The following is a 24760-nucleotide window of genomic DNA, read 5'->3' on the forward strand; positions in this document are numbered from 1 at the left end:
ACATGATTAAAAGGCAGTTGAAGTGAATTCCTTCTTATTGATTGGGGCCTTGTGGATGGATGGATGTCAGCTGATGAACCAAAGCAAATCTAATTTATTAGCGATATTGATTTCATATTGTGAAGGTCAGCCCCACATGCCCACCTGCCCCTTTATTCTTGTTGGTGTGATTTCAGTCTTGCTTCCTCTGGAGCAACTTCATGGTCATGGCACAGGTCACATGCAGCAGTAATAGTCCTGTCCTGATTTTTGTTGTTGTTGTTGTTGTTTGTTGGGTGGGTGGGATTATTGATTGTCTGATTGTGCGTGAGTGTGTGTCTCCTACCCTCCCCCTCTCTCCTTGAGCAGTAACCAGATCTAGCATTTACTGTACAGGCCAGTCTGCCACTGGCAGCACAGAGACAGAGAGACAGAGGGAGAGAGGCGAAGGGAAAAAATGTAGAGCCAGAGATTCCCTTCTCCTCTCCCATCCCCCCCTTTACTCTCCCACACTGTCAACACAGAGGCTCCTGGCTACCGCTCATGGCTCCACAGCGCCACTGCAGTGGAGTGGTGGTAGAGAGAACTACAGCTCACTGTTTACAAACTAACAGCACTGCTGTCAGGAGGGATTTGAGCAAAAGGTCTGAATGATCTCTGACAGGACCGTCTACAGGTTCCCCGTTAAAGAAGCACAGCAGCAGGTGGCTGAAATTATACTCTGCTTTCATGGTTATTGATCGAGGCTCCTGGCTGCAGCTCCAGTCTTAAAGTGAGCACCACACATTACCAGTAACTGTAAGCTTTAATACCACATAATGTAGATTCAACGTATATCAATTAGTTTTTGTCAAATAGGCAACAATTCTGTCCGGAGATGGCTGATATGAGCGTCTTCCTGTTTTTGAGGAATGTATTGGAACAATCATACTGTGCTCTTATAAGATCATAGTTTTTCAGTGTTGGGCAGCTACAGTTGTCAAATAAACCAAAGGTGCTTTTGCCTTTCACGTATCCCACGCAGAACTACATGACTTATGGCAATAGAACTTTTTAGTTCCTGGGTCACTATACAAATGTGATGTAGTTATTTAGGCCTAATTAAAGTGTGCTGCTGCTGAAGCAGTTGACCTCAAAGTTGCATTTCAGTGAAGAAGCAGTTGCTTTAAATTAGCACTGGGTGAGATTTATTTGTATAATATGCTACAGACTGACTGCGCTGCTTTGTATTGATCCTTTCTCAGTTAAAATGGTGCACTGGTATCTTTAATAGGTGGAGAGACTGAGAGAGATGGAAGTAGCTACCTAAATAGACATATAGCAAGGTGCTGTCGGGTAGAATGAGGGCTTGCCACCTTGTTTTGTCACTTTATAATTTTCTAGCTTGTTAACAGTTTACTGGACAAATGAATACTTTCTGAATACAGGATGCACAGACCTGGTAAACTACTTTAATTTCTTCAGTTTAATTACTCTAAAGCCCAAGACGAGGGTGTGCACAGCTCGTGTGTCCTTAAAAGAAACAAAGTAAGAAGGATTCACTGTGTGGCTCCATTTAGCAATTGAGCTTCACAAGATGATTAAACTCAGAGTCGAGTTGACAAACGTCACAAAAAATCCTTTAAAGAGAAACAGATCCATTCAATTCGCAACCCTAAATATCACCAGCTGAGTCGGTTTCAGTGCAGTCTTGAGTAGGCTGTCATGAATTTGCTCATTTTTTCCTACCGTTGTAGGTTGTTCTTTTGGATTGTGCTACATCATATCAAATTATATAATATATTCAGGGTTTTTGTTTTTTTTTTACCAGTATTTTGTCCACGACTTTCCGATACATGATTACAAAATAGCTTGAGTGTAGTGGTGTAACTAGAGATGTGATCAGTAGTGGAAGCAGTAAAATTACTTTTTAAGGATCTTGCACAGAGCAGTTTATTTTTGTGTCATTGTTGTATTTTTCAGAGGCTGGTTGTCACACGTTACGTCAAGAAGGCCAACCGCAAAGTACATGGGTGTGGCTTGTTTGAGAAGTTAGCTTGCAGTATAACACTGTAGTAAAGTGGAAGTGAAAGCAGTCTGACAGCTGCATATGATTTAATTATAATAAGAGGTCTAATTTAACACAGTGTGTCTGTGGTAGTGCCGTTTCATGGGGCTGCAGCAGGAACGGCTCATTTCAGCCTCAACAAAGTGTTGCTACTTTTGTAATTATGCTGAAAAGCTCAACTCTGAGATGGTTTCCATTATTTTGTCTGCCTGGAGTTTATCTGCCCCCTCAAAACAATCTGTTTGCTGACAGTTGTCTCTGTGGAAAACACAATTCTCTCTCTTTGGAGACAGAGGGTCCAGGCACAGATAAGTATCGCTGAGCCAACATGCCAGAGAACAACACCACCTCTTCTTCATCTGCTGTCTCCTGGGTTATGAACACATCCCCAGACAGCTCAGCCATGGCACCCCTGTTCTCCAGTGAAGCTGATGCAACTGACTCGCCTTACTTTGTCGTTGTTGTCGTTACACCAGATTCTCAAATACCATTTTGTGGAGCTTCAGCAGAAATCGTCAGTGAAATGGTGTATCTCGGGAAGGGCGCGTACTTTTTAGTTCAATAACCGCAGAAATTTTCAAGCATCTCGTTTTGGAACCGCAACGCTGCCTGACAGACTCACCACACACATGTTGAAGGGTAGAGCTGTTAGTCAGCTGCATTTACATGTGACAGAATGTCTTATTTTCCTCTCACACAGTGCACAGCCTCGGTTTAACATTGCACATGTGCAGACTGCTCATTTACAGGTACTCACTGTCACACAGTGAACAGTTCAGACAGAGAGAGAAGTGGATTTGCTGCAGGAGAGTGAGGACTTGCACCTGGCACAGTACTGGCCACATATCCAGAAAGTTGTTGAAGTACACGTTACTCAGCTCGTTTTTGAGAAGGGGGGGAACTGAACAAAAACAAAAAATTCACATAGTCCAATATCGTCCTGCTGTTCCCAATAAATAAAATGGAAGATTATCAGTGCTTGTGGCTGCTGTTGCAATCTCATCAATTTTGTGATCTCATTAAAAATTAGGAGATATAAAATCAGGTCAGATCGTTTGTTTCTCTGGCATAAATTAGGGATTAATAAATGACCGTGGTTAGCACCGTTGCCTCACAGCAATGAAGGTTCTGGGTTTAAATCTGCTGGCCAGCGAGGACTGTATGTAGGGCTGCGCGATATGGCCTAAAATCCATATCGCGATATAATTTGAAACATATGCACTAACGATATATTCTTTTCCTCTGTATACCGTATTTTCCGCACTATAAGGTGCACTTAAAATCCGCCAGCGTGCCTTATAATCCGGTGCGCCTTATATATGAATTCTGGTTGTGCTTACTGACCGCGAACGATTTTATGTGGTACACGGCGCTCAAAAATCTGTCAAATGTTTTACTATGACTTTGGTAAGCTACGAAGCCGTACCGCTTGATGGATTGTCGAAGCATTACGGCTACCGTAGTCAGGAGCCTCACGGAGTAATCTGGGTCCAAAACTCAGTCTGCTTCAGGTCCCAAAGTCAATGAACACTGCATCTTCACTGAGAGTTAAAAACTGTCAAATTTCTTTCATCTTTAATAAAACGGTCAGTGTTGCTGCGTTACCAGGTGTAACAATTAAGTTTAACATTCAGGCATTCATGAAAACAGAATTTATTAAATACAACAGTGTTAGAAGTTAGCAGGAAGTTAGCGGAAGTTAGCGCGCTAGTTTCGCTAGTTACCTAAACATGATATAGCATGTTCATGACTGAGAGATTTCTAAAAAAATTAAAACGTACAGCTCTGCTATCACTTCCAACATAAATGAAGACAGAAAACTAAACAGCAGTGACTTTTAGGGTTACTGAAGTTGGGCTAGCTGGTATATAATGATGTGCTACGTGATCGCTAGCGACACAACTATGTTAGCATAACAAACACAGTGAAGCTGGAGGATGAGCGCTAACTTTTTTTCTACTCAATAAAAGTTAAAGTGAGTGTTCCCGATGGTTAGGGACAAATGTAATCACATGGCAGGATGCTGTAAACGGACCAAACTTCAGTCAGGAGAACAACTGAGATAATTCATCCACTATAGAAGGTTAGTCATTAATACACTGCAACAACATGGGAATAGAGCAGCTGCGAGAGAATTCAACATTAATAAATCAATGGTATGGAAGTGGAGGAAGTGCAGTTTTTGGCTTTCCTCATATTCCAAAACGTGCTTCGTCTCTTTGCTATTACTGTCGCCGCATAATTTGCAGATGATATTGTTTGCAGCCGCTGCAATGCTTTTGACCAAAACAGGCGAAGCTGTTCATATCGTTTCTACCAAATACAGTTTATACCGCCCACCCCTAACTGTATGTGTGGAGTTTAATGTTGGCTCTGTGGTTCCTTCCTGGTTCTTCTCACAGTCCAATAACGTGCTCATTTGGTTAACCCGACTAACGTCCAACTGACAATTTTGTGTTGTGCCATGGTGCATCTAGCCTCTTACTCGGTAATAGCTGGGGATATGAATTGGATAAGCAGTTAAGAAAATGGTGTTTGGATAGAAATAAAACAAACAAACAACAAAAAGGTAGTGGCATCACATTGTCATTTTTAAATGTCCTTTTCTGTCGTTAGATCTTTATCAGAACAGCAGAATGAAAAACAGAATATCTGCTCAAGGAAGAAATCCATGAGTAATTGAATTTTTTGGGATCTGCTCTACTCTACTACAATTAGGGCTGCCACAAACGATTATTTTGATAGTCGACTAGTCACCGATTATTTTTGCGAATAGTCGACTAATCAGATCATCATCCATTGGACGCAAAACTACAGCTTATTGCACCAGCAGCATCTGCTCTTATATAACTATCATTAGCTTACAGCTTTAAGTGTTTAAGGTCTGTGCTAACTAAAAATAAAGACAAGATGATAGTTTATTAAATTTTAATGAAATTTGCGGATTGTTTCGGTGAAGTTTAATAAACTCCTTGCTATCTAAAATATAACAGGACACTGGAGTATATTCTGGAGCATCTCACACTTCTGATAATCAGTTGTCTGCTTGACGTTTATTCAGCTGTGTAAAAACTATAACTTTAATCTCAGACAAACTGATTTACTCAGGAACAAATAAAATACTAAAAAAAAAAAAGCCAAACAATAACATTTTAAGTTATCTAAGTGACTCATATATATTTAACCTGAGTAGCGAAAGACGGCGGTGGGTTTGAAAACGATTTGCCGGGAGTCCGGTGTTCTCACGGCGCTAGTGAGCCTAGCCCCCGGCTAGCTAACGAGCTAGTGGGTAACAGATGTCTCCGAAAACGTCGGAGCGCTTTTGAAAATATGTGGTGTCCTGATAAACTGAGCAGATATTTGAAGTTTACACAGCTACATTCTCGCCTGAAAATATGTTAAACGTTTATTTTGTGACCCAGAAAGAATAATAAGAGTAACATTAAAACTAACTAGCTGCCGCCATTGTTGGAAACTGCGCTGGGCCGGGCTATGAATTCTGGGACACAGCTGCTGCTTCTTCTTCTTCGGGGTTTAACGGTAGCTGACATCCTTGTACATGCAATGCTGCCATCTTCTGTTTCAGTCCGTTATTACACTCTTAAATCCTGCCACTTATTCCTGCGTCTTTTGTGATCTTACAAAGCTTCAAACGACACGTCGACTATTAAATCAGTCGTCGACGATTTTGATAGTCGACGTAATCGTGACTAGTCGACAAATCGTGGCAGCCCTAACTACAATACTGATGTTTCACAGTTGTAGTGTGTAATTGTGTCTTATTTTTCGTCGCTGCGACCGGTTTATCAGGTGGTCATTAAAGGAAACTTCTCCCCCCTCCCTCAGCTCAGCATCCAGCAATGCTAAGACCACTGCTCAGTGTACGGAGATGTTGAGCTGTTCCAGATGACGCAAGGTTAAAATCCTCTGAAAAGAAATGTGTCCACAGTACCCAGGAGAGTTTCAATCACTTAACTACCATTAAATGCACAGAGAGACTCCTGCTGGGAGGCGGGTGGGGGTGCTGCAGGCGAGAAGCTCCAGGCCTGATTACTCTCTGGGGGAAACAGGCTTTGAACTGGTCCTTGTTTGGAATCGGCTCTCTGCACTTGTTAACCCCGCAGTTGTTAAACTTGCGGTCCCCAGCCATATTAGTTCACACACAAAGGCAACGTCAAATCATGTGACATGTGCTTGGGCGCACACACGAAAGGAGTCCTACCAGCAGAAGTGTTTCTGTCCTGCTGATTTCCTTCCCGCTCGTGTTTTTCAGTCGAGTAGTTTGTAGTGGGCCGGTGCCCAGATGACTGCATCAGATGTTAAATATGTGGTCAGAGGGAACAGAGCAGCTTGGGGTGTGGGCACACTGTGAATAAAACACCAACTGAGAAGTAATTGTAACACATATTAACGTACAGCCAGCATGGTCTGGATCACATCGAAAAAATAAAGACGTCAACTGATGTAAACTAAACAGACTGCTGGTCCAGCTTTAGTTAGCACCAATGCAATAGCATGTGTTTAATCTGCCTGTTGTTAAGATATAAGCTGCAGCCTTTATTTTATTTTTGTCAATTTTGTGCTTGTTTTAATTAATGATGTCAGTGTGCCATACATTTAGCCATACAGGCTACTCTTCATCCCTGGCAGGCTGATGGCACAAACAAGAAGCGTAAACGCAGAGGGATCTAAGCACAGAGCAAAGTCAGAAGCACATAAATGATCAAACAATGACATAATCAGATAAAATATTAAACAGTAAAAGCCACTTAGAGTGCTCATGAGCATAGCACGACCAGAGTGACTAAAATGCAGACAAACAGTAAAACAATGACACTCCATCAGATGTCTTGACTCACAGGCATGTAGACACGCTTTCTGCCTCTTACCTGTAGTTATTTTAATTTAATAACTGTACAGTACTCTCTGTATATAGTAACCACTGTCCTTAATGTAAATATGTGAAAAAAAATTGTGTATGTTTCTGTTCTGTGTACTGTTTGTTTGTATATGTGTCTTTTTGGCTGCTGTTACAACCAAATTTCCCCTTGTGGGACAATTAAAGGATTATTCTATTCTATTCTATTTCTCAGTAAATACATGAATCAGTGCCTCAATGTGATTGTTGCTTTTTAAAATGTAATCAAATTGCTGGTGCTAAACTTTCTTTCTTACTTTGTTTTATCTGAGGTCCTGCAAGACGAGGGTCATGTGATCATGTTGTGCACTGAGGCAGCTGTAGGCTATGTACTTTGCTACCAGTGACGTGATTAAGTGTGATCGAGGAGGTCCAGTTTAAAGCTCTGTACATGCGCAAGCTCTACAGTAATTTCCTTTTTCCACAGTAACATCAGCTGTAAACTGACTTTGTGTTTGAGCTTAAATAACTGGTGAGATTTCCCCTTCACTGATGAACCTCTCTCTGTTTTCCAGGCTAGGTGTGTGTGTGCTGACCTCATGGTGTAACAGGAGTAAAGATGAGCATTAGCAGTGATGAGGTCAACTTCCTGGTCTACAGATACCTACAGGAGTCAGGTATCCAGCTCCAGTTCTTCTCCTCTTCATGAAAAGCTTTATCGTTTTTGTAATAGTTCTTTGCTTTTCTACCAACATGGCTCATTATAGTTTTCATTAACAGACTTAGTTTTCATCACAACAAATGTGTGTTTTTATTCACTAATGATGATTAAAATGAGCTGTATGAATCAACAGTACTCTTTAAAAGTTTGTTATAAAAAAGTAATTATCATCAACAATTTATCATGTTTTTTTGTTGTTTTTTTTAAAGAAGGGACTGAATTAAACACAAATTGAGCAAGAAGACAGTTTGTGATATTTCTAAAAATCGTCTCTTCTAAGATATATAATCATTTATTTGTTTGGGTGGAATTTAATCCTTTTTTTCAGGATCTGTTTTCATTACATTTATAAGACGAGAAATCAGTTTCTTTCTTTCCTTGTCGTACTATAGGCGGTAGGGTAGTCAGCAGATGCCCGAGCTGCCTGTCAGGTTGTTGGGTCATCTTTGTCACTTTGTATACACAACACGGTCAGTGTGGTGCTGCTTGTTGTTTAAAAGCAGAATATAATGACGCCATTGTAAACAAGAGTGCTTAAAAGAGGACAAACAGCACAGGCTGTCCGCAGCGTTTTAGACAGACGTCATCACACAGTCAGAATGAATCATACAGCCGGACCGGTGTCTGTCCATCGCTTAATCAGATGGGTCGAAATAACATCATGCCTACCACCTGTGTTGTATGGATTTAGGGAAACAAGGAGAAACCAGGAGAAAAGCGGTGAAGGTTAAGGAGGCCCTTAGCTTGTTAAGCGATGTATCGATCACAGTTTTTAATGTGCAGCTTTTGTCTGTCAAAAAAGAGACAAAAAATGGTCACCTCACATTCTGCGCCACTACAGTTTGTTTTTACTGCTTATGTGCAGCAAGTCTATAAGATGAGCCCCCAGTTTGGTGTCCCAAACACCAAATACACACTAACTGAATAGTGTCACTTTGCAATTTTTGTTTTTTGTCTAAATGGCAACTAAACCAAACTACATAGCAACATGCTAATGACCTCGTGCTGCAGACGGACCAGATGTGCTGTTGGTTGAAGTTTTATCTGTGTATATCTTCTTCCTGTTCTATGATGGTGTTTGTCACTGTCCATTATTGAGAACAATTTAACCTTCATGCAGTGTCTTCCTTGTGCCAGTGTGTTTATATGGGTCTAACCACAGCACTAGCTAGCCACCAGGTCAACTAGCCCAACTTCGCCCACCGCCCAAACTTTGCTGGTATTTAGTCACTCAGGTACGTAGTACCTGGTACGTAGCTCTAGATGTTAAACGGCTAGCTAACTTACCGCTAACTTCCACCTCTTCTAAATCCTCTTTTTTTGAATGCCTGGACGTTGAACTTTAACACCGGGGAAAACAGGCACTCATCATTCAATTGGTGCGGAAATAATTTGGACTGGTTTTAACCCTTAATGCTGCCTTAGTGTTAATTGGCAATGTGGTAGATAGTAAGATCATTAAGAGCCATTTGCATTTCGTTTTATATAAGTTTGGTCCTGACTTGAAGTAAAGGCAGAAGTTATCTGGAATAACCGTTTTACAGACATCACAGCAGAAATGACAGATTAGTTATGGACCATCATAAGGATGATCATTTAGATGGTTGATCAGATATATTTGAACTGGAGTCGATCTGTTGGAAGGCAACACTTTGAGGATGTAGACAAAGGCAGACTTAAACAAAACTGCTCTGCTGCCGAGTGATGAGGAAAACTTTGGCTGCAAAGAGTGGGACCTGTTGAGATCAGACTCGTTGTGTACACAGATGAGAGTCGTCTCAGCTGTGGATCTACAACTAATGAATCAGAGGTTTTGAGAAATATTATTAAGAGAAGGAGAAGTAATTCGACCAGCTCTAAAATTAAAAGGGTGACCAGCTGTCCAAATGAGGGATGAGCTTAACAATAATCACATGATAACAGAAAAATATCCACAGCTTCTTACATTTAAGCAAATATGGGCGGTGATGAAATTAGTTGGCAAGTATTTCTGGATTTGTGTTCTCAGATTTTGCCTTGGGGACCAACGTTGCAGCCAGCAGATATATGGATAACTGATACCCTGAGCCAAAACTTCTTGTTCTGTATTTATAGTCCAACAATGAATGAAGATAAATCATCATTACAAGAGAGCTGATGGTTATGAGATTTAACTTCAGTCAAAGCTTTTGTCCTGTTTCTCCACACACGGGTAGCTAAAATGTACTCAAACATAAATGGTCAATATTAACATTTCTATTACCGTTTATATCCTAATGAGAGGATGTACATCAGAACAGAAAGACGGAGATGTCTGGATTAGATCATTCCATTTGTTTATGGGATACCTTTTAAATGTCACCATGTTTGTACAAAAGCACTTTTATGCCTACATGTCAGTGGCAGCCATAAACAAAGCCTTGTATGTCTGACCAGTTCCCGTGAACGCAGCATCTCAGCAGTAGGTCAGTCCACTATTTAGGTCTAGATGTTACCTGCAGATTGACAGAGGTCAGGGGGTCATGCGGTTGTGACGCAGCAGTTCTTGTTCTCCAACAGCAACGACTTCACAAACATGTTACTAACAAGTCAGAGGTCGAGCATTTTCTTCATTAATACGTCGACTCTGCGGAGGGTCAGTAACTTTCATCACCACAAAAACTTAAGGAAAAAAAGGGTTGACTTTTATAAAAAAAAGTGTTAAAAGGCAATTAAGACTAAAAAAACCGCCACAACTTGTAGTTCTTCACTGTGTTGAAATCGAAGGGAGTATTATTTACTAATATTCTTTTCTTCTCCTCTTTAGGGTTCTCCCACTCAGCATTTACCTTTGGCATAGAGAGCCACATTAGCCAGTCCAACATCAATGGTGCTCTGGTTCCCCCTGCTGCCCTGATCAGCATCATCCAGAAGGGCCTGCAGTACGTGGAGGCTGAAGTCAGCATAAATGAGGTGGGACACAAACAAAGACCCTTTAACATCAGATAATAATTCAAGTCTTTCTTAAACGGACTATCAGGATGTCATTCCCATATTAATCTGATATCAAAGGGAATCTGTAAATGTAATATAGACAGAAGCCTGTCAGCTTCTTTCACCAGCTTCTTGTCTTCCTCTGTGTTTCCGCTCCAACCCGATTTCTTCTCTGGCTCCGCAGGACGGCACGCTATTTGACGGCCGGCCCATTGAGTCCCTGTCCCTGATCGATGCGGTGATGCCGGATGTCGTTCAGACGAGGCAGCAGGCTTACCGGGACAAAATGGCCCAGCAGCAGGCTGCAGCTTCAGCGCCGGCGTCGACCACTGGGGGCACTATCGCTGGCAATGCCAAGAACGGAGAGAATACTGCCAATGGGGAGGAGAATGGAGCCCATGCCTTAGCAAGTGAGCGAAATGATTCGTATGATTTTTGGGATTGGGGAATTCTTTTAACAGAGACTTGTATTTATGTTATTAATTAAAATGATGGAATATTATTACATTTTTTATGTATTCACTCATTGAATTTTGTGGTTTTTCATGCCTGATCCATCAACTCTGTGTTCAGATAATCATGCTGACCTGATGGAAGTGGACGGCGATGTAGAGATCCCTCAGAACAAAGCCATGGTCTTGAGGGGCCATGAGTCAGAAGTCTTTATTTGTGCCTGGAACCCAGTCAGCGATCTGCTGGCATCAGGGTGAGCCTTGCTTCCACTTTTGTACAACGTTAATGTTCAAGTCATGAAGCAAACAAGCTGAAAAAAGAGACTAAACATGAATTAATGCTTAGTGCCAGTTTGACCTGAATGTAGTCTTAGGACTTGCCTGGTTGTCTCAGTGCACCATCTGGTGGTACAACTTGGTATTACATGAAAGTGCAGCACAACCCTATTTTAATTTCAGTCAAGATCACATCAACACTTAACGCAGATGTTCTGCCCATACATGAGCAATAAAGTGATGCTTCAGATTTATTACAGAGATCTTTATAGCACATCCTTACATATCATTTGTACAAAGCAATGTTGTAGGTTACTTTTTCAGATGGCAGTCTGATGTGTGTGTGTGTGTGTGTGTGTGTCTCAGGTCTGGCGATTCGACGGCTCGTATTTGGAACCTGAGTGAGAACAGTACAAGCAGCTCCACACAGCTGGTCCTGAGGCATTGCATACGAGAGGGAGGACAAGATGTCCCCAGCAACAAAGACGTCACCTCACTAGACTGGAATGTGAGTACACACAGGCACACAAACACACCGAATGTAACACGAATCACCCTGCTCGTGTGGATTAAGTCACAATCTGTAACCTCGAGAAGTTTGTGGGATATTTTCGAATTTCAAAGGGCTGCTTGATGTGTTTTCTAAAAGGATTCTGGTAGTTTGGTGTCATTTTTAAACCCCTTTTTGAAGAATCAGAGACACACTTTTGTTGCTAACGCTTATTGTTGTGAACACCTCAGCACGAGATATGCATCCTAAAACAAAAGCAGGCTAAGCACAGGCTGCACCCCACGCACAGTCCTGTCAGCAGTGCCCTCCAAGAGTGTGGTAGTAATAACGTTTGATGTTAGATAAGATATAAAAAGATATGTGAAAGAAAAAGAATCCACTATCAACTTTAATTTAAGGCTCCTGCTGTGCATTTTGCTACTTTACAAAATAGGCTGATTGTCACCACTGTTGTGTGGCAGTAGATGGATGGTTCATTCACTCATGTTTTTTGAACGTTTCTGCCTATGAGCATTTGCCTCGGGTCGAGCATTTAAGCCTCGCCTACTTATCAGGTAATATGTAATGCAGTCACAATCCCAGCCATTTAATGAGAGCAGTGGGATTAGCCAATCAGCATCATAGATGAAACCTAAGCATCGTCAGCTGCCTGTCAGATAAGATAAGATAAGATAACTCTTTATTGTCAGTGCTATTGTTCAACCAGGACACGCCAGTGCATTTTTATTACGTTGCATCAGTCGACTCTGGCAAAAGCAGCATGTTGCCATGGCAGTGCATTAGCTTCAGGTGGGATATTGTTGTTCTGTAGTGACTGCTCAATTAGAACTTAAAGAAAGGAAGTATCAGTAAAACATGGAGGCCTGTGTTGGTGCTTTCGGAACTGCCCCATGTGTCTTTATTTGTGATCGCAGAGGATGGCAGCAGCTGACCGAACTTTACAGAGTAAACTCAGGTTTTTTAATGTGCGCATGTTTCTCCAGTCACTTTGGCCTGGCCTCCATGCTCCAGCAAGACAGCATGCCCACACCCACTCTATCAACCAAAACTTTAAGCAGTCACAAAATCCAGGAAGTCTTACTAGCCAGATCAGTCACCATATTGAGACTGTGGCGAGGGTGTTGAAATCCTCGAGGCCTATTAAAGCATTTCCAAAGAAGGTACTGAACAGTTTTGTTTTTTTAACAGTCTTATAAAATGACAACATTTAGGTAGATATAAAGAGCAAAGTCCTGAATTGTCAGCGTGTGCTGAGTATTTTAACCGTTGGAGTTATCAGACGATGCATTCTTCCTTCAGTCCAGCCTCTGGGACATAAACCAGAGCCAAAGGCAGAGTCGGAAATTTCCTGGAAAGCATCCACGCTGATGGAGAAAACAGACCTCTGTTATAACACCAGCTGACGCTCATTCGATCTGAAATATTTGGACACATACTGTAACTGAAGAACAGGACTTGGGTCAGTAAATGTGTCGAAATCAGGCTCTCATTTATATGGAAACATCTCTCTCTCTCTCTGGCAGAGCGAGGGCACACTGTTAGCGACGGGCTCTTATGACGGCTTTGCCAGAATATGGACAAAAGATGGTGAGATGGCTTTAATTGATGTTACATTCACACTTATTAATGTGGTGTAATCGCTGGAATGCTTTGGGAATTGTGACGTGAATAGTTTGCCACATGCTTTAGTTCATCCTTGAACAATGCTTCCACCTAGAGGCAGGTTTACAGAATGCAGTTATTTTTTTCCCCTGCACTGTATTTCTTTTCAGGCCTTTAAATCCTTTTTTGCATTTAAAGCTGACACGTGTTGTTCTCTTGTTGTGCTCCACAGGTAACCTGGCCAGTACTCTCGGCCAGCACAAAGGTCCCATCTTTGCCCTTAAGTGGAACAAAAAAGGCAATTTTATCCTGAGCGCAGGCGTAGACAAGGTAAACCTGTAAATCAGCTCCAACGAGAAATAACTTTAAGAATAGTTTGTTATTGTCTCACGAGGTAATATTTTACTGCACTCACACTAAGTGTACATGTCTCCTGACAGACAACAATCATATGGGATGCCCATACAGGAGAAGCCAAACAACAGTTTCCTTTCCACTCAGGTAAACAGACGAGACACACAACAAAACTAAAAAAAATTTTTTGTTCCTGTCTAATATTCCTCTCTCCATCCGCCCACAGCTCCGGCACTTGACGTGGACTGGCAGAGTAACAACACGTTCGCCTCCTGTAGTACAGACATGTGCATCCACGTCTGTAAACTGGGGCAGGACCGACCCATTAAAACATTCCAGGGACACACAGTGAGTAGATTTGTGTTCATGTGCATCTTCCCAAAGCAAAACACACCGCTCACATATATAATGCTTTAGCTAACCTTCGTCTCCTCTCTGCTTCCAGAACGAAGTAAATGCAATCAAGTGGGATCCCACAGGAAACCTCCTAGCCTCCTGCTCAGATGATATGACGCTGAAGGTGAGTCGCATCGCTGCAGCTCCTCACTTCCAAATGAAGAACTTGATGATGATGACAAGAGATTAAAACATTTAGGAAACAGCTGAGCTATAAATCAGCATTCAGGCATTACAGTAACTTTCTAACCATTAAGACGTTCTGTAGGCTTCTTGAATGCAGTGGTTAAATTTTAATAATTAGTTCAACTAAAATAGAAAGCTTTTAACTTTCTTTGGGATTTTGCTTCTCTTCAGATCTGGAGTATGAAGCAGGACGCCTGTGTCCACGACCTGCAGGCACACAGCAAAGAAATCTACACCATCAAATGGAGTCCCACTGGCCCTGGAACAAACAATCCCAGCGCTAACCTCATGCTAGCCAGGTGTGTGTGTGTTAGAAACCCAAGAAGTAATTAAGGACACATCAGGACACTTCAGCTCTGACAAGACTTGATTTTAAACATTGATTTAAATGGAAATGATGGTGTGTTGAACAGCCTGCTATTGCCTGTGGCAGCTGATCCATTGTGTGCACGGCCTTTTTAATACTGTCTGGTTTATCTACATGTCGCTGCTGACTGAGCAACACCTCTGACACTCAGTTTAGAAAGCTAAAAGTATACACATTCAAATTAAAATGGGCTGGTGTTTATATAACGCTTCTCTAGTCTTTACTAGTGCTTTATTCTCTACACTTGAACTGCCTCACATCCGTCATCAGTGTAGAATCATCTGCTGTCCAACTAGCTAATGAGCTAACTAGCTAATAATAAACATATATTTGACTCAGCATTAGCTTGTCCATATGGAACTGTGTTGTTTCCGAGCTAAATCAACTCCAAGTTTTACAAAGCACTCGGGTTTTAAATTAACACAGGAGAGTGAAACGTGTTACAGTTTCTGCCAAAGTGAAAGCCGCAGTTCACATTTTCCCCTCAATGTGAGATATTTATGAACCTGCCCCTCCTTCCACAGCGCATCATTTGATTCCACCGTCCGTCTTTGGGACGTGGATAGAGGCATCTGTATTCACACGCTGACCAAACACCAGGAGCCCGTCTACAGCGTGGCTTTCAGCCCTGATGGTCGCCATCTGGCTAGCGGCTCCTTTGACAAATGCGTGCACATCTGGAATACACAGGTAGGAGGAGGACGGTGTATGTACTGTTCGAAGGTCTGAAATACAACAAGTAGTTAGATTAAAATAATGCTTGTTTGCACTGTGCCTGCAGACGGGAGCTTTAGTCCACAGTTACAGAGGGACAGGGGGAATCTTTGAGGTTTGCTGGAATGCAGCGGGGGATAAAGTGGGAGCCAGCGCATCAGACGGATCTGTAAGTCCACACACGACTGTTTTTTAATGATTTTTTGTGATCGATTCAGTCTAACGGATGGACCTCTGCTCTGTTCCAGGTGTGTGTATTAGACCTTCGGAAATAGTGCTGCCGTTTGTTGGAAGCCATGGACCGACCATGAATGTGTACATAGCCAAATGACTGTCCCTGCCTGCCCTGCCCTGCGTACTGCTCACGCTTACGACTTCGGCCCCGCCCACCGACAAACAGGAAGCAGGGAACAGGAACAGGAAGCAAGCACCCGACACAGCAGGTCCAGACACAGGGGTGAACAGACAGACGGACAGACACAGATGGATAAACGTGCTGATGGAAGCGGCCCTCTCTGTCTGCGCAGACTCTTAAAGAGATGCAGGAGGGACACGGCGAAAAAAGAAAAAAAAAACAAAACAAAAACAAAAAACAAAAAAAACAAAAAACAAAACTGATAGACAAAAAAAAAAAAAAAAAGAAGTTACAGATCCGTATATGTACCAAAATTTGGAAGCTGTTTTGCTTTTTTCGATCTTTAAACCATGCTCATCGTCATCAAAATGAAAAGTATGAAAAAAGTGTTGATCTTTGTTACTAGTCGGATCTCATCGTGCGGACATATCTCCACCACAAAAATAGGATGGCACTTAGTTTTTTTTAAATTTCAGAACTCTCGTTTCAATGTTTTTATATTTTTTATCTTCGGGGGGAAGGGGCGGGGCGGGAGGGGGGCTTGGTGAGGATTTACAGGTTTAGGAGGACGACAGACACACAAAACAGACACACTCGAACACACAAACACGCACACCCAACCGTTACGAAGAGCAGCGTCCTCGCCACGATTTCCAAACAGTGCAGCAAAGCGAAGGCTTTTTCTTCTTCATGTGTTTCAGCGATTTCCACTTGCAGCTGGGAGTAGGCCTCATGGTTAAATGCAGTTCTTAATACATAGACACACTCTAGTTCCCCCTCTGTGCCTCCATGCAGGCACATGGCATTGATAACACGCTTTAAAACGGGTCAGGATTCTTTTACCCCGCTGATCAAAACTTTCTGTTGCCTTCAGTTTTTTGAAACTTAACAGCAACAGGAATTTCCAACTCAAACACACAGTTACCAATTTTAAGACTGCAAACATCTCTAACTGGATTCAACTTCAGCTGTCTGAGACTGAAAGAGTGAGAAAATTCGGCATCACGTTTCAGTGTCTGTGCTGCCGGAGGCAAGAAAAAAACCTGCAGAGGGCCGAGCCAAAGAAACCAGAGTAAAGTGTTACACAGTTAAACGTGGAAGATGATCCCAGAATGGAAAAGTTTCCATTTTCATTAGCTTGAAGAATTAAAGTTAGATTGTGTGCAAGTTTAGCTGTGCAGCTACTTGTTTCAGCTAGTTTTATTCTGGTACCAGTGACGCTGATGTAAACAGGCCGTTTTCAAACACCGATCAGTCTGACTGTTAACAGGAAGTGTGCGCATACCACGGGCCCTTTTCACATTAAATTTAAATGAGACTTTTGAAAATCCGCAGGTGACCAGTGCTGTTGCCGGCATTTGTGCACGGTGTGTATAATTCCACTGTTAGGTGGACTACGTGAAGTAGAAATTTCAGGATAAGAAACTGGCAGAAAGTCTGTGGTAGGGAGTAGCTTTGGATACCGCCTCGATCTGATCATGCTACCTGGTGAGCGAGGTCAGTTGTGGCTTTCCAAGCTTGGTTCTGAAAACAGTAATTATTTGGCTTTGCTGTCTTGGTTGAATTCAAACAGTAACTTCATAAAAGTCCCTAAAATATTTTTATAATTGAAACTTTAGGGTTTTTTTAAACAGTTTTTTAAATATGGTCACTCAGATTTCCCCGGCAGGCAGCGGAGGGCCGCTCAGAGCGACCCTTTACAAGAAGAAGACCAGGGACGAGCTGTCTGCGCGGATCAGAACGCACTCGAGTGCGTTAGGAACTTATTAGAGGCACCAAAGGACAAACAAACCAGACACAAACAAATGGCTAAAAGTCACAGCGTGACCGTTTTGGTGAATTAAAAGTAAAACATGACGCTGCATCTTTAGTGTATTTTTTGCTCATCTGCCCTCTCATCGTCATTCTTGGTTTTATGCACCAAAAATTCAGCTTAAATTTTATTCCGAAGGTCCCTGCTGACGAGACGTTTTATACTCTTTTAAAGACAAATTTAAAGTTTTTGTAATTTCTTTGTAGAGCTGAAGAAAAAAAATGTGAATTGATTTATTGGCAGTGTTAATTTCCATGTTGAATAAATTTTAAAGATTTTTTTTTTGTTACTCTGATGCAAACAGTAAAGGTTGACCCTGTAATGTAAAAGCTTTCTGAGCTAAGCTGTCATTCTGAAGGCACCTTGCCTGGGGAGCGTTTTCCCAGGAGCAAATCACCACTAAATTTGTTTTAATAAAAAAAAAGTTATTTTATTTTGCTTGAATCCATTCGGGAAGCTTTGTCCCTGAATCGCTGTCTCCTGAAAGTCCACTAAACACGAGATTGTAATTCTTAAATTGAGCCAGATAAAGTTGGGAGTCACACAGATGTTTCTTTGAGAGAGTCGCTCCAGGCGCAGGTCAGCGGTCGAGTATGGAGTTATATTTGTGTGTGCGTGTTATTGCACACGTGAAATCGTGCCGCTTCACATCACTGACGAATGAGCCACGAGAGAAACGCACGATCAGCTCTCAACTCTGTTGCATAGAAGCTCCCAGGTTTTAAATTGAAACCAACATGGCTGCTCTGTTGGGCACCTGCTGTGCGTCTGGGTAACAGTTGGAAAACACCTATAAAAGCTGAGACAACTATAACTCAATACTCGAGTTAAACCTCCGAATCAAAGAACTCATTCGAGGTAAAATCCACCAAAATCCTAATTGGCCAAAAAAAAGTACATCCATGAATGCAACTTCAGAGGTTTAATTAAACCCAAACCTGCCTCGAGGAGAAGTTCTGCCTCTGAGAAAAGTTTGTACAATTGCAAATTAACTCATTTCTTCTTCTCTACAATAAATTTCTACTTCTGGGCTGACGGTTTTCATGCATTAGTGTTAAAAGTCTGATATTTTGTACCTGTTCCTTTTGTTTTTAACTTTCCTGTACTCAAAGCATTCAAGTACTGAAATTCCTCCCAACATGTCACACGGGCAGGGTCCCCCTGATTTGGTCTGTGCCACAGAGTCAGCCCGGCAGCGCCTGCGATGGGCTCCCCGAGCATCTTTGTTTTTCTCTGCAGCTCGCATCACTTTCATGTGTCATCATTTAAGTCCGATCAGTGAAACTTAAGTGCAGAATAAAATATATTTTGATAAGAGCTTTGAGTTTTTATTTGTGTGTCTGTAGAGTGTCGGTGCTGAAATAGCGCCAAAGAATACGACTGAATGGCAATCATGAATACATGTTTTTTTTTAATATATGTCAAACAAAAATAGCCGACTTTAATAAAACAGTAAATCTTTGATTTCAAACGTCCTCAGGCTGGTGCTTCTGCAGAAAGCAATCAAACCGAAGCGGCATGCTGCATTCCCCGCTAACCCTGACCCATCGAAATTAAATGAAAGCGAAGCGGTGAAATGCTCACAAGCCTGTACTATGAAGCTAGACCCTGGCTTTTCACTGCCACTGTCTTACCAGGACACATCTGCATATTAACTTGTGCTGCAGGCTTACCCTGCTCCGCGGCAGGTAAGATATCAACATGCACAAAATCACCGTCTACTGACCAATCGGTTCTCAGGAAAACAGCATCATCATTCCTGAAGATTCCTCAGAAACTCGCTGTTCCAGTTTTGTGAGGTTTCAGAGATAGGTTTGTCTTTCTCTGATGAGCATCGGTTAGAAATAGACTCAAAAGCAACTTTTTTTCTTTGCTCGCTGTTAACTAAAAGCGTAGGTTGAAGCTGAAAGAGTAGCTAAACCTTTCTTACATCAGACAACAGCCTGTTAATTTAAATAGCTGTAATGATGGGGTAGGAGAACTCAGAAATCAACAAGACGTGGATGTGCTGGACTTTGTAGGTTTACAGGTCCCAGGTAAACACGTCAAGCAACACAAAGCAAGTTCAACCTACCCCAGATATATCTTTTCCTTATGTAACAAGGATGGGAGTCATCCCAGAGTTTGGCATCATGTGACCAGACAAGTCAGCAGAGGCATTGATTGTAAAAATTAAATAATAAACTTGATTATTAGAGAAATTAAACAAGATTAAACTCACACTGTGGCCTAAACACAGCAGCTGCGTGGTAGGATAAGCCCCACATGAAAGTGTGTGGGCTTTCAAAGCTTTGCGTGGTCAGTAAAACCGGAAAAGTTGGCAAAAAACAGCAGCTCATGCCAGTAAGGAGGCTGACTTACAAATTTTATACAAGGTCAACAAGTAAAAGGCTTAAGTGCCCTGTCTGAGGATTATATCAGTATTTTAAGGCTTATGGAAAAATAGAGTGGCTTAAAAGTTGTTTGCAACCAGCACTTAAAAAAGCAGGTCAGGAGGTTGCTTCTAATACTCTCTATTTCTTATTGATGGTGTCACAGAGAGAAAGACTTCACATAGTCTCTTAAAACTAAAGATACAGTTATTTTGTGCCTACTGAGGTCTGAGGGATCTTCTGGGGGTGGTGATGGTAGGTGGTGATTTTTTTGCACTGCATGAGTTGATTTCTTATCTCCAACTTAACCTGCTGTGGCCTTAAACATCAGGCTAATCCTGAATCCCCAAATGCTTTATAGTACATGCCCTAGACATGAGTAATCAGTCAACTGGTTATAATAAAATACACATTTTTGTCAGGTTTAGCTTGTGTATTGGGAGGCTAAATGGAGCTCATGCCTGAACCAAAAGTTCTTGCATTTGTGAACATGCAAAGAGACCACTGGGAGCCTCTCTAGTCTAACTTTTCATTGTGCGTACTAATGCTGTGTGGAGTGCAGTGACACGCTGCCTTTAAGTCCTCTGTATGTGTGTGTGTGTGTGCCTGTACTAGTTTACATATCTTTGTGGAGACCAAAAATTGGAAGTTTACTATACATGTGAGGACCAACAGCCCTTATGGGAACAAAATCCACGTTCCCACGAGTTTGAAGGTATTTTTGTGATTCAAAATGTGGTTTTTAGTTTCAGGGTTACAGAAAGCATTATATCAATTAGTTGTCCCCACATTGATATGAAAACATGATTGTGTGTGCGTGTGCCTGTGTGTGCACTGCAATATTATTAGTATGAAAATAATGTAGACTGCAGCAAAGGCTGAAAAACCCTGAAGAAGAGATCTGCCTATGTCGTAACTATATAACTTACTCGACTATTATACATTACTGTTTAAATAAATGCCATTTTTATACTCTGCATAAGGCGTTAAGGAGTAAATCTATAACAAAGTAATAAATAGTACTGTGCAGAAGTTTCTGATGTTTAGTCCCATTTATCAGACAGCATATACAGCAAAGCAGCCCAGATTCATCATACAGCATGAAGATGTCTCGCAACAGCCAGTCATGAAAAACTAACTTCAGCCACAACAAGAACAAGAAGTCCTGTAACAGATGGTGTAACACCCACAGAACTCTGATCTCTACATCATGGAGTGAGTCTGGGATTACATGAAGAGACAGAAGACACAGGCAGAGGAAATCCACATGAGAACTGTTGGGATTCCTGGAACAACCTGCCTTCCAAATGACTTAAAAGAACTTTGTGCAAGTGTACCGACATGAACTGGTGCTGATTTAAAAGGCAAAGCACTGATTTGATTTAGGTTTCGCCCTACTTCACAATCTGTAAAACGTTAACAGCTGATAACTGCAAACTATCCTCACTTTACTTGCTTGAAACGTTTGCACAGCACTAAGAATTTCAAAGTGTATTTACTGTCAGACTGGATGCAAAAAACTAAGCACGCTGAAATGTTTCATCTCAGTAGGATTTAATCTGTCTCTCGCTTTTTGAACATTAATCTGATTTCCAATCTAAATATTACCCAGTTAGTCTGTGCTCTACCCATCACACAGACTGGCTGCAGCCTGGTTAAAAGGCTGTATAAAACACTCAAAATGAGAGTTAAGAGAAATCGACTCAATACGAACTAAGCACACCCAGAAAAATGGCACTATTGTACAGTAGAGACCAAAATTAGAGAATAAAGTCAAGGCTGTAACAATTCAAATTTAAAGTTACCCTAACACTAATAAAAATATGTCATTGAGGCATAGTGTCGAATTTGAAAACGCTGAAAATACTGTACAACAAAACTGCAAAAAAAAACTTTCATGAGAATTTCTGAAGGAACCGTGACCAAAACTAGAGAACGCTTTGGGATCTGACAGACCCCCATACAAATAGAGAACAATCATTTTGAAAGATGGGGAGCTGCTGGTTGTTGATGGCTGTGGTTCAAGTGGAGGCTGAATGTATTAGTGCTCTTTGGACAACCGGCTCCTCTGACTGCTAGAATATTCAAACAGTTTACCTCTAAAATGCTGGCCGTCTATACAAGCCGAAGGAGAAGAGGAGAAAAGTCTTAGTACAGATTTGATTCAACACTGATGCCGATTCTCGGCTGAAAAGGTGTAAGGTCCTTTCTCGGTATACAGAAATCAGACTGAAAGCCCGCAGGGACCAAACCAATCATGAAACAGGAGAAATCAAAAGCGTATACTGAAATCTGCAGAGGAACAGATCACGTGGACACAGAGGAACTGGTATAATAATAAGTTCACACAGCAAGCATCATGTTCTGCACTAAAACTGGAAAACAAATGCACCCACACCAGTGTGAAGAAGCCAGTTAAGTTTGGAGGAGGGAGGTTAATGGTTTGGTGGATGTTTTCTGCTGCAAAGTTTGAGCCTCTTACACATCCCCTCAGCAAGGTGAATGCTAATGTCCCGATGAAGCTCCTTCAACACAGATTATTCCCTCCCTGACATCAGCGTCTAATCAGCCAACAATATTTATGCAAGACAATGCTCCGTAATCACTCTGCAGAACCGGGAAAGCACTTCCTTGCAGCTGTTAAGCCTGAAATAATGAAATGGCAAACCCTGAATCCTGAACTAAACCCAATCGAGAATCTCCGGTTGACTGCTGAGGACAATGCTATGGCTAAGAAATCCACTACGGTTAGCAGACTGAGGACGAGATGAAGAAACAGCGGGACGAAATCAAACGGAGCAGTCGTGGAATTGGTAACATCCACGCTGCAGATCTGCCAGCCGCTCCAATTAAGACGGCTTCTGCAGTTCTTGATCATCAGGAATGTAATTTTTAGATGTCTATTATTTTATAGCAACAAAAACTTTTATCTAACTTTGATCACTTTAGTTACACACTGGGTCCACACTTCCTTATTTCCTTCCTAGATGAGTCCTAAATCTACAGCTAATATGCCATGAAGGCCACTGAAAGGAAAAAAAAACAGTCTGAAATTTTGATCTCTACTGTGTCGCCAACTTGAGCAAGGACGGCCACCGTGAGATAACAAAAGAGAGCCCTCTTCAGCTGACTGTTAGATTGTTACGTACACGGTTTTTGGGAAAGTGCAGTGCACAAATAAAAACAAACAAACAAACAAAGGTGCGAAGCTTGTCATTTTGGCAATTTTAACTCCTACCAGTTTGTGCCTTAACTAGCTGCTTAGATCAGAGGAGGGTGGAGAGATTGGCTGCTGCTAAACTCCCCGTCAGATTGTAAATGTGTGGCTCCTGATCGTGGTTGTAGAAATGCAGATAATGCGCCAGATCCGCCAGGGTCTGCAGGACGTCGTAGGTTACTGCAAACAGGAAGTAGGTGGGCAGCAGCCAGCTGAGGCTGAACACGCAGTCGCCCAGTGGCAGAGGGATGGCAAGCTGTCTGGAAAGACAAGCAGAGAGAGCGAGGGAGAATTTATTATTCTCATTATCACGGTCGTACCGTTTCAGGAACGAAGAGCTGAAACAAGCTCCAACAGAAAGGGTGGAGCATGTATGCCAGTTAAACTGTGTGCTATGCCGCCAAAAATCCAACTCGAATCTGTTTCTGGAAACAAAATAAAGCCTTAAAGTTGTTTTTTAAGTTAATCCAATCCTGAACATCACAGGTACTCACTGGAATCTGTCCTCTCTGCATTCTCTCAGCATGATGAAGACAAACAGTCCCACTTCAGTGTTGAGGGAGAACGACACAACTTTGTCCAACATGACAACAAAACCCTGAAGCAGATGGAAAACACGGATGACTGGCAGAATTCCAGACAGCAGTCATTACTCCGTGTGTGTGTGTGTGTGTGTGTTATTTACCCTGGGATCACACACCGACACAATAAAGATGACAACGAACCCGAGCAGTGACATGAATCCTTTGGCCACGCTGGAAGGAAGAGGAAAAAAAAGGAGAAGCATGAAATTAACTTAATCAGTCGTCGTCTGAAGAGCGTTTCAGATGAATTATACGTCATGTCACAGATCGTCCTCTTCTTCATTTATGTGGAGGGGGAGAGAAAACACGCTGCAGATTAAATTATAAAGGAGAGAGGCAGAGACAGAGAGAACCTGAGTAAACAGCCTGTGAAATCGGTTCGAGTGGCTTTTTGGTGCAAATATGGTGCAAGAGGAGTGAAACTTCGAAGTCTTGTGCCCAAAGTGAATCTCCTCAATAGGCCGATGCAGTTTTTATGTTTGCTTTATACTAAAATCACGACGAGACAAATAAGTAATAACCTGCGGACGCGCCGCATGATTTCTGCAGTGACTCCTGGTAGTTCGAGTACTTTTTAACTGGATGTTTTAGACGTTTGCGAGAGTCTCCCCTGTAAATCCTGCAGTTATTTCAGGCTTTGAAGCTACAGGTCTGGGACCTGCTATTTCTCAGAGAGCAACTCAGTTTAAGGTTTGCTGTTAATTTTGATCTCCAGTGTTTGATGCTGCTATGCTGAATCAAAGGAATCATCATATACATCTTATAAGGATGTTAAACTGATGGCATGATAGGATGTCTGCAAATCTTAGCACCCTAAAGCAGAGATATTAAAGTCATTTTACATCATGGGCCACATACAGTCCAGATGAGAGAAAGTCCTTTCTTTCTCCAGCCTGCTGAATTATCCCCATAAGAGAGAAAACAAGTACTATTTCAAAATCATGTCTCAGTGTCCTTATATAGAAATCTGTCAGCACGACTCTGTAGTAAACTGTAAGTAATAA

The 24760-nt window shown here is 41.9% G+C and overlaps 2 protein-coding genes across 4 annotated transcripts in view; one reads left to right on the plus strand and one right to left on the minus strand.

The window, feature by feature from the left end:
- Positions 1 to 18900, plus strand: part of tbl1xr1a (TBL1X/Y related 1a) — a 53920-nt gene extending 35020 nt beyond the window's left edge. The window contains exons 3-17 of one of the 2 annotated variants that reach the window (XM_026159040.1): positions 7217 to 7351; positions 7460 to 7561; positions 10391 to 10536; positions 10742 to 10967; positions 11131 to 11263; positions 11652 to 11793; positions 13320 to 13383; positions 13631 to 13728; positions 13839 to 13899; positions 13979 to 14100; positions 14198 to 14272; positions 14506 to 14633; positions 15226 to 15391; positions 15483 to 15584; positions 15664 to 18900. In XM_026159040.1, the coding sequence (XP_026014825.1) occupies positions 7504 to 7561; positions 10391 to 10536; positions 10742 to 10967; positions 11131 to 11263; positions 11652 to 11793; positions 13320 to 13383; positions 13631 to 13728; positions 13839 to 13899; positions 13979 to 14100; positions 14198 to 14272; positions 14506 to 14633; positions 15226 to 15391; positions 15483 to 15584; positions 15664 to 15690 (1548 nt within the window). In that variant the 5' untranslated portion in view covers positions 7217 to 7351; positions 7460 to 7503 and the 3' untranslated portion in view covers positions 15691 to 18900. The remainder of the gene's footprint in view (positions 1 to 7216; positions 7352 to 7459; positions 7562 to 10390; positions 10537 to 10741; positions 10968 to 11130; positions 11264 to 11651; positions 11794 to 13319; positions 13384 to 13630; positions 13729 to 13838; positions 13900 to 13978; positions 14101 to 14197; positions 14273 to 14505; positions 14634 to 15225; positions 15392 to 15482; positions 15585 to 15663) is intronic. The other variant, XM_026159039.1, reaches the window with a different exon arrangement.
- A 77-nt stretch (positions 18901 to 18977) lies between these two features.
- LOC113016298 (uncharacterized) overlaps positions 18978 to 24760 on the minus strand; it is an 88982-nt gene continuing 83199 nt past the window's right edge. For both annotated transcript variants that reach the window (XM_026159037.1, XM_026159036.1), the window contains 3 exons: positions 23858 to 23927; positions 23667 to 23770; positions 18978 to 23432 (listed from right to left, as the gene is read on the minus strand). In XM_026159037.1, the coding sequence (XP_026014822.1) occupies positions 23222 to 23432; positions 23667 to 23770; positions 23858 to 23927 (385 nt within the window). In that variant the 3' untranslated portion in view covers positions 18978 to 23221. The remainder of the gene's footprint in view (positions 23433 to 23666; positions 23771 to 23857; positions 23928 to 24760) is intronic.

Source organism: Astatotilapia calliptera, chromosome 23, assembly GCF_900246225.1.
Source record: "Astatotilapia calliptera chromosome 23, fAstCal1.2, whole genome shotgun sequence".
Taxonomy (NCBI): Eukaryota; Metazoa; Chordata; class Actinopteri; order Cichliformes; family Cichlidae; genus Astatotilapia; species Astatotilapia calliptera.